The following is a 10000-nucleotide window of genomic DNA, read 5'->3' as shown; positions in this document are numbered from 1 at the left end:
CTCGTGTTGACGCTGCTTGGCTTCCGTCAATTCTGTCACGCCTACACCCCTGTGGGTTCTGTAGAAGTGTTTGTGAAACCGAGCCACAAGACTATCCCAATCCGGGATTAACCCGGGAGGCAGCTTGCTATATCATACAAAGGCATCTCCTTCGAGTGATTGCAAAAATTGTCGAAGACATAATGCTCCATTCTTAGAGGTCTCTCCGCAACGGGAAAGAAAGTGTGCCAAGTCTTGCTCTGGGTTGCCCAAAGCGTTGAACATACAGAATTAAGGCATTACATACCCAGGCGGAAATGGTACACTATCGATCCAAGCCGGATAGGGTTTACGATACCGATTAATATAAGACCTAATGGACAGCCGGAAGCAGGCTGTTTCACAACTTCTACTTCAAAGCAGCTTTCTTTTAGGGTAGCTTATATATATATATATTTTATATATGTTTGTTCATATTTATATAAACACACACACATCACATTGTCTCCCTTAAAAGGTATCCATATTACCGGCTAGGTAGACTACAAAAGATGAGTATAGGGACGAAATAGCATACCACCTCATTAGCTATAACACAACAGCTAAGTCGTGGTTGCTTCGATTATCTAAAGGTATCTTAGATAGAACTGTCGAAGGAGGAGAGGCTAAAAAAAGACAATTAATTCAGACGGGGAGAAGTAATGAAGATAGGGTAGAAGAAAACATATCAGGGCAGCCCGTGCAAGCATTACCTGGGATACAGGATGAAGTGGTGGTTCGACCGCTCCAGCAGGAACTCTTGGGGAAGATTACCAGTGAAAATGCCAGCTCCAAAAAAGACTCATAGCAGAATTGCTCGAAATCGAACAAGCAAGCTGGTGCTCACCTTCCTCGAAGTATTTCGAATGATGCAGTGCTACCCCCAGACCTTGCAGAGTGTGGGGATAAGTATGCTGCCTCTACACTTCTAAAGTCTCCTGAGCTCTTCAAGCGTATCCCCCCCTCCTACAGATAAATGTCATATGGGCCATTGATAGACTGCATTGCAAGGGCCTTATGGGAAGAGTTCGCCTCTATTTTTGGTAAAGTCCTCAGGATGACTCCAGAGACTCCGGAAGGCACAATCGGACTATGTTCGGACAAACTACTCAAATTTGAATAGGAAAAATGGAAAACCCTTATCAAAACCTAAGGGCATGGCTTAATGAAATGGCAAAACAGAAAGAGGAGCTGTTAAGGATAGAAAGGCATTGAGAAGCACCGAGAAAGGGAGGGGAAGAGATATCCAGACTTCGAAATGATGCTAAAGTGATAGAGGATGAAGTTATTGAACTGAAAGCACAACTGGATAGAAAGTCTCTCAATCGCGAGCTGTCAGCTGTCTGTTCAACTCTATCGGTCTCTCCTGTCGCAATTAGTATTGGTATTCCTGCCTGGTCAACAGGTCAATCCATCGGTCTAGGGATAGGTTGGCAAGCAGTTAATCGATATCTGGAATTAGTTCCCCTTCCTTAATTGGTCTTCCTTAATCGGTCTTATGGGTCAGAGTACTTGAGCCTTTAAAAAGGATATCAAATAGCCTTTTCTTTTGTAGTAAGCCTATTAGTAGCTCGTACCGCTCCTCTAGTTCAAGTAGTTTAAGAGTTAAGCTAGCTTAGTGAATCGATTTCAGTATTTAACTCTTCCCCTTGCTTCTTTGAAAGTGTTTGAGTGAAGGCAGCATAAGTGCATTGGTCACATAGGCTTGAAAGGACCCACTCGTGTCCTATTCAGTCAATTCCTTGTTAAGTCTTTTTGTAAAAGTCTCGCTGATTGGCCCTGCTAGTGTGCGAATCCCGTAGCCTCTTCTGTCCATTCCTAGAGAGTCTTATGTAGCCTGGCTTCTTTCATCTATTTTGCCAAAGGTGGTAACGTTCTAACTTTTCAGCGCCTCTTTGACCGCTTTAAGCTTTTGGACCACTTTGAACATGGGGTTGCCCTCAACTCGGATATTCCACGCTTGCTCCACAGTTCGGAGAAAGGAGGGATGATTAGACTGCGCATTAATAAACCTTTAAGGTTTATGGCTGTGTGCTGCACTGAGTGATTCAACTGAATAATGCCTGGGGCATGGTCAGAGAGTCCATTATAGTACCAGTAATAACTCTAGCTTCGGAGAAGAGAGTAACAATCTCATGGTTAACCAGAATTCTGCCTAACTTGCAAGCTATTCTTCTTCGGCCGAACTCTTTGTTAGACCACGTGAAGGAGTCCCCATCCATTTGGGTTCCACCAAAGCAAGGGCTTCAATGCTTTCATTGAATTCCATGAAGAATCGGGTTGCTGAAAAACGCTTTCTAAGGGTCACAAAAAGGAGAAAGCTTGTTGACTCAAGAACGCATTCTCCTTCGGCCTTCGCAAACAAAGAGTTTGGTTGAAATGTTTATAAATATCGCACGCTTGTGTTATATTTGTTTATATAGTTATAGAAGTCTAACTAACTGAAAGCGTCCGTTCACGTCAGGAATAGAGGTTTTTGATGTAGTTGCTTGTAGTTTTCTTTTTTGAATCGAGATTGGGTTGGTGTTAAGTGTACCGCTCCGTGGGTACAAGATCGAAAAGAATGCAAAGCATTCAAAGTGGGATGCCCAAGAAAAAAGGAACGAGGAGAAGAATCGACGAGGAATCCATAACATAGAATCGTGAATGAAAAAAGCGTGACGAGAATTCTAAACTCGAGATGTTAGAAGGTGCAAAATCAATGGGTGCCGGAGCTGCTACAATTGCTTCAGCGGGGGCTGCTGTCGGTATTGGAAACGTGTTCAGTTCTTTGATCCATTCCGTGGCGCGAAATCCATCATTGGCTAAACAATCATTTGGTTATGCCATTTTGGGCTTTGCTCTAACCGAAGCTATTGCATCGTTTGCCCCAATGATGGCCTTTCTGATCTCATCCGTATTCCGATCGAAGGTTGAAGTTTCATAAAGCAAGCACCTTTTTCACATAAGAAAGTGGAGGCGGGCTTGGGTACAATCTAAAACGATTCCACATGAAAGAGGACCGGGCAATTGCCCTCTTGATTAATGGGAAGCGGGCTAGTCCCCGAAAATGCCCGTTCCTTTGTCGTTGGGGCGAAAAATCTGACTTGCTGAAACTTGACTTGTAGGATTGCACTTGAAAAACCTTTAGAGAAAGAGATGAACCCGCATACCAATGTCTGTCTTTAAGCCTTCCCTTCCTTCGCTAACTCGCTGCTCGCCTCTGAAACTTGGGTTGGGTTCCCTGTCCTTCTTTCACTTGGGCAAGACGTTGCTAACGCTCGACTTCACTGTGCGACTACTTTTTCAAAGAAAAAAAAATGACTCAACCGAAGACATGGCACGGTACTCGGCTTCTTCTGTGCTGGACTTGGATACAGTTTCTTGTTTCTTGCTTTTCCAAGAGATCAATGATGAGCCAAGGAAAACACAATGTCTCTTGCACGACCACTACTTTTCTTGCAGGGAAGACTGAGCTCCGCCTAGACTGAATCCGTCACTCTTGGCAAATAAGGGGGAAGGATGCCAGGTAGAGTGCTTATGCCCGGGCCTCTTTGAGGCCAGGTGGGGAGAAAGCGGCCGTTGCACTGATAGGGGTGTAATCTAATCTATCTTTCCTGTCCTTGAGGAACTGGTTAAAGAGCTTTGGCAAGAGCAGCTTCAACTTGGGCTTTGACAAGACTTGGCTACGTGGAGTAGACCTTACTCGCTCTTTTGCTCGCTCTTAGCTTTTCTTTTGTAGCAAACTCTTCAACTTGTTGGACAGCTGCTGCAAAGCCCTCTCCTTTCAGTCGAGTACTACCAAAGCTTGCTAGCTGTAGCTTCGTACCTTGCTTTAGCTCTAGCTTCCGCACTTCGCTCGGTTCCACCAAATAAGGAGCCATTTTCAGATCCTCCGAGTGCAAAGCTAGCAGCAGAGATTGTGGTTCCATACGCGGATTTAGATGCATCCCATACACTACCTCGATCAGAATCAATTCCAACAAAGCTATAGCCCGTTGTAAGGTTCGTAGCCTTTATAACGAGCACCTGGTCTAGTGGCATACCTTTCAGTTACATATACTGCTCCAGATGCCAGTGGACTCGTCGATCAACCAGTGAAGGGAATAGAAGCATAGGTATAGGCAAAGGTAGGAGGGATGAGAGAGCAGGCGTGGGGGAAAAGGCGAGCAAAGCAAGCCCTAGAAATCGGCAGGGTATAAATTTCTCTCCTTCGGTATAGGCTGTCCTGGCTCGTTAGGTCCCAATAATCCAAAGGATACAAGCTTCTTAAGGCCGAGTCGGAAAGCTTTGTTTGTAGAGTTTCTTTCAGTTCAGGTCTTGAATCATTTGGCAAAATTTGGGAAGGAGAAAGACTATAGGGCTAAGAGGAGCTTGGCATATATGATTAGTTTGATAGGAAGATTGGGCCCGCCCCATCTCCTACTGCATTCCCATTCCGGATTCTAGAGTTTGATTCGCCATTCCCTTTTCCGTCATAAATTCGAAGAGGACCCTTTTTTAGTTGTGCCTCTTCCAAGTTCTTACCCCGCCTCCTCGAAATAGACAGGAAGGGTTATAGGTAATAGCCTCTTTGGGTTAGAAATAAAGATTTTGAGGAGTTTGACGGGTCAAATGGTTTCTTGAGGTAAAGGACTTCAACCTCGCAGGGTATGATTAAAAGCTCTCACCAGGATTGTGTTTCCAGGTCGATTGAATCCACATTTCCCTCTTTGTGATAGCTGAGAAGCGTTCTAAATACTTTTCGACAAGGAGGGCAAAAGATTGAATTGAATTGAATACCTGGGGAGAGTGAAGTACCATTCCATAGCTTGATCAGTAAGGCTCCTTGGGAATAGTCTGATCATAAGACTTTCATCATGAGCCACTTCAGCACATTAGGCGGGTGGGCATAAAAGGGTTTCACGTGCGTAAGGGGATCCCCCTTTTCGCTATGTAGGTTCAACTACCTTTTGATGTGGGCCCTCTCATTCCTTCCAAATCTAAGGATCATAGGGTTGAGGACCTCTTCTCTCAAAAAAGACGCTATGTGGGCAAGTCGATCAAAGTCAGAGCGGGGAGGGAATGTTTACAGTTGTTGTAGTACGACTTTTCATTTCCTGTTCGGTCTTTCAATAAGTAGTCAGCTGTCCTCGTTCTCCTCTTTTCATTGCCCTATTGAGTAAGGGTCGGTGTTTGCAAAAATGTTGAGCCGACGGGGTCAGGTACCAGTAGTGACAATGGCAAAGGGGGGGAGCTGGACACTAGTTGTGCTAGTGGAATGACCCAACGGGACCTAGTCAGCCCGAACCGTTTTGCGGTTCTAGAGGACCCTGAACAAGAAGAGGCAAAGATGCCAGATCTGGACACTGCTGAACCGGAAGAGATTGCTCAGGATGAGTGTCTGGGTAACAAAGCCGAGAAGGGTGTAGTCAAGGGGATAACTCCCGAGGAGAGTGATTTGGCCCATAGAAGCGAGGATCTGGAAGAGAGGGTTGATACTGGGTCAACTATGGCAGTGACTGAGGGGGACTTGTTCTGTGATAAACAAATGACTCCAAACAAGAACCTCAGGGCAGCCAATCCTAAGAAAAGAGGTGAACCTGAGAAGAGCAGTAAGAGTAAGCGTTCAGGTGTTGGTGCTATGACCTTAAAGGTGGAAGATCCTCCCCTGGTTCTAACCACCCTGAATGAAGAGTGGGCGAACAAAATGCAGAACATATCAGAGATGTTGAATTCTAAGAAAGAGGGGGGAAGGAGGCAAAAGAACAAAAAAAAAGAAAAAAATAAGGGCTGCACAAGACGAAAAACCAGAGGCAGCGCTAAGGTGCGAGGGGAATGTGAAAACAACAATAGTTCCACATGAAGGTCTTTTATGGAATGGAAGAAGGATCGGTAAAGTCGAGAAGCAGAGAAGGCAAAGAAGTATTAGTAAAGATTCGATTAGAAAATGAATTATGCTAAGATTAAGCCATGCCGATAAAAGGAAACTCACTAAAAAGGATGTTATAGATAGAATCTTATTGTATTTCAGGTGTAAATCCATCATCGTTGCAAAAGAGATGCACCAAAAGACGGAATATCATTATTATGCAGGAATACTATGTTCGGAGGCTTCCAGATATACGGCGGAGAAGATTTTTAGGGGGGCTTTCCCTCTTATTCTTAAAGGGCCCTTCTCTCTTAGAACGGGAGAACAAAGAAAAAAAAAACGAAGAGTGAAGCGACTTAAATGTCGTGTCCTCCTCTTTGTTATAATTTATATTCTTGTTATAGGATTTATGATATATGGGATACATACGCTTGATCTAATTCCATTTAGCTTTTCAAACTTGCTTAATCATCAATGGATTCAGAGCATACGTGAGACGCTTTCAGAAAATGGTTCCTCCTATCAAGGAATAGGGGATCAATGTATTGGACAGGATGTGCAACACATTGAAACGAAAGCTTTCGAGCCGCAGGAAAGAATACTTTTGAAAAGAATTTCCTTATTGATTTCCTCTATTGTTTTACACATATATATTGGAAGCCAGGCTTCCGAAAAGTCTTTCGACATGGAGTAGTGTGCAAAAGAAAAGAAAAGGCTAATGGTCCGCAGACGTTGGGAGATCGTAGTGTTTATTTAGCTCGAAAGAGAAAACCTTATTAGTATACCAGCCTCAGGGCAGCAATCACGAAGAACCTAATGGATTTTCCTTTTTCAAAGAAAGCCTGGTGTTCTTTCGCCTTGAAAAAAGGGAAGAAAGAAGCCACTCCTACTTCCTTAGAGATCTACCAGTGCCGTTAAGGAAGTTAATGCCAGTCATAACAAGAAGAGAGATTCTTTAACAGCATCTCGTTTAGCCGACAGTCAAGTAAGAAGAGGACACTCCCATCTAATTAGGTAGTATTTCTTACATCTTGTTATAACCTTCCATCTAGATAGAGAGGGGGATACCGGACTATCTTAGGATACTAATAATTAAGACACAAGAGAGTCCGCTACTCAGATAGTAGAATAGCTTCCTACTCGGATAGGAAAGGGAGAATACTGTCTGAAAGAAGAATATCAGGCAAAAGAGGTTGACCATCTTCTTCCTTATTACTTGGTATCAGAATCAGGGAAGAAGGCTTTCAAGAAGAGATTCGCTCCTAAGGAGGAAATAAATAAGGGACTCTGTAGTAAATAGGGCTTACAGGAAAAAAAGCCTATATCTGATAGCTTTCACTGGCCTTTGGACGGAAAAGAGAGGGCATTAGAGCTCCTCTCTCTCAGAACAGAAGAGAACAACCACAGGAATGAGAGAAACTCGTAGAGGGATGTTGATTCGAGCAGGCAGCAATACTGCATCGGCAGCTTACTGACACTCATACTGCCAATCAGCTGTTACCTTCTGGCTTTCTCTTCTAGAAACGGAGCTTGAAAGGGCTAATTCGTTCTTAGCTGTCCTAGCTTCTTAGAAACATACTGAAGGGAACTACCGGACGATGTTAGATAAAAAGAAAGAAGAAGATCGTCCGCTGCATATCATCCGCTGCGCTTATCTTCTGTTAGTTCAATAGCCTAGCTTCCTACTAGCAACTCGGTCAGATAGGAATGCCCACTACAAACTACCTAGGGAAGAGATTCTATTAGTTAGGTTAGCTCGTTAACAACGTCTATAGGTTTAAGAATTCCTTAAGAGCTAAGAGGGAAGGCCCCCCGCTTAGAGTTATAAAAGAAGGAGAGTGCGGCTACCCTTACTCGAGACCCCACCTAGAACCAACTGGGCGATCTCCGTCGATGCGCTATAAGAAAAGAGCCGTAGGAGGATTTCTCTTGGTAGCATTTCTTTTAATAGATTTCTTTTTTTTTAATACCAGCAATGCGGCTAGCTACAAGAAGAGTGCTCTTAGCTCTTGCAGGTGAGTTTGCTTCCCTTGGCTCCATTCCAGGCGCAAGGAATTAATGGAATAAGGTCTGATGACTCCTCCTTCTATCTACGTATGAGGCTATCCCGATATCGAGTCAACCCCGTTCACTCCGACGACATTCAACGAGGTAAGCCCTCTTTCTCCCGATCTTGCTATCCAGTATGAAAAGATTCCATCTTTCCGCTTTCCTTTCCAGTACTGGAAACTACTTATAGATAGGCACACTAGAAGGAAAGGCCTTGTCTTTAGTTCCTATGTCTCCATTTGTTAGGGAATCAACAGGCAACTGTGGAAAGACCTTCAGGTGTATCCCTAAGTGATTGACCATGACTATATAGTTATTATGAAAAAGTGATTTTCGGTTGTTCTTAGATTATTTACCATCAGATGGCAGAGAATTTTGGAAGATTCTCAGGTTCTGAGGTCTATCTTTTCGAAGAGAATCCTCAGAACCTCTGATGGTCTAACCAAGGAACTGTGCATTGGAGCATATCTTCTCTCCAAGAGAATTATACAGTTAGCTAAAAAGTCAGGATTTCTCCACACGTCTTTATATCTTAAACAGTGTGGGTCATCTCTTCAGACTGCTTACGGTGGTGATAAAAGACCACCGGAGCTGCTACCTGTACCAATATCCTTGACACGCACAGGCTATCCAAGGATTATCCCGTCCTTCTATCGTAAAATGATGTATAGGAAGGATGAGAAAGCAGATCTTCTTGTTAAGATTTATTTATCATTCTTTACTGTCAACCGCTATTGCAAAGAAGATTAGTAAAGATACATTTAAATCTATACAAGAGCCTGTTAAAGACTTGGATAAGGTATTAGATCAATTATCACTTGTCAAATTCATTTTTTTACATTCGATAATTCGTCGGTACCTTCCCTGTGTTTCACGGATTCCCCTTGAACAAGGGATGACGTGGACTCCACCCTGGAAAAGTATTCAAACATTGCGTCAAATGAATGAGACAAAGTTCAAAAAAGTTGCCGACTAATATTAGGTCGCTCTTTCCTTCACTGTTGTTCGAGATGTCAGCCTACACCTTTCTTCTTGTTATTCATCAGAAAGGGGAGCAACTTGTCCACAAGCTTGATGTTCAAATAGTGGTCTTTTTTCCTAGTAGCTAGTTTTGAGTTCCCCTAGTTCAGCTACTCGAGGGCAAATCAATGTTCATAAGGCACGGAGAGATGTTAGGCGAGAAAGAGTTTCAAGTAAGGTTTGAAATCTGATCTGTGGGATGGTTCTAGTTCATAAGTGGAGGAAGAAAGCTAGGCTTCGTCTCTGTCTAAGGCAGGCAGGTGAATCCGTTACTTCAAATAGAATAGAGGTAGCTCACTTCTGTGTTCAAGTGAAAGAAATAGAGGTTGAGAAATCCCTCCATCCGATCCCTATCTTTTATGCCGATCTCAGCAAGCAGTTCCGGAAAACAAAGGAGTGATGGTTTTAAGACTTGGTTGCCTGCCACGGGGCCCCTTTGAAACCAACTAAGTCAAGCTCAATTACACAAAGCTAAAGGAAAAGTTCTCAAAAGAATAAGGATCAAGTTAGTGTTCAGTGAGCTCGAGATAGCTGCCTGACGAGAGGAGAGGACACCCGGTGAAGTCTTTTTTTGGCCCCAGCCCCCCGTTACACCAAAGCAAAGCACACCACACCTGAAAAAACTGTACTATAGCTTAGACCCGATTTGGTGAAATAAAAAAATCTCGTAAGAGAACAGACACCGGAGAAGGCGGAATAAATAGAAAAAGCTGACTGAGTGTTGTGTTCATTAATGCCCAAAGACTCCCATGCCTTTCTTGGTTGGACCAACCCAACCGGCGATTTACGACAAGTCTTTCTTCATTTTTAGAGCAAGAAGCGGAACTACAGGGATGAAATGAAAAGTGTTTCTTACGATTACGCCCAACAGCCCACTTGAGCAATTTGCCATTCTCCCATTGATTCCTATGAATATAGGAAACTTGTATTTCTCATTCACAAATCCATCTTTGTTTATGCTGCTAACTCTCAGTTTGGTCCTACTTCTGGTTCATTTTGTTACTAAAAACGGAGGAGGAAACTCAGTACCAAATGCTTGGCAATCCCTGGTAGAGCTTATTTATGATTTCGTGCCGAACCTGG

The 10000-nt window shown here is 43.5% G+C and overlaps 2 protein-coding genes across 2 annotated transcripts in view; both read left to right on the top strand.

Moving 5' to 3' along the window:
* The first annotated feature begins 2698 nt into the window (after positions 1-2698).
* On the top strand, positions 2699-2923 carry atp9 (ATPase subunit 9). Its single transcript is given in 1 exon segment — positions 2699-2923. A coding segment is annotated over 1 exon segment (225 nt).
* A 6848-nt stretch (positions 2924-9771) lies between these two features.
* The window catches only part of atp6 (ATPase subunit 6), a 774-nt gene continuing 545 nt past the window's right edge, over positions 9772-10000 (top strand). Inside the window, 1 exon segment of the mRNA in view lies at positions 9772-10000. This exon segment is cut by the window's right edge and continues 545 nt beyond it. Coding sequence (YP_009241666.1) covers positions 9772-10000 — 229 coding nt within the window.

Source organism: Ziziphus jujuba, mitochondrion (assembly GCF_031755915.1).
Source record: "Ziziphus jujuba mitochondrion, complete genome".
NCBI lineage: Eukaryota > Viridiplantae > Streptophyta > Magnoliopsida > Rosales > Rhamnaceae > Ziziphus > Ziziphus jujuba.
The sequence above is the reverse complement of the archived record's forward strand: the minus strand, read 5'-3'. Positions and strand labels throughout refer to the sequence as shown.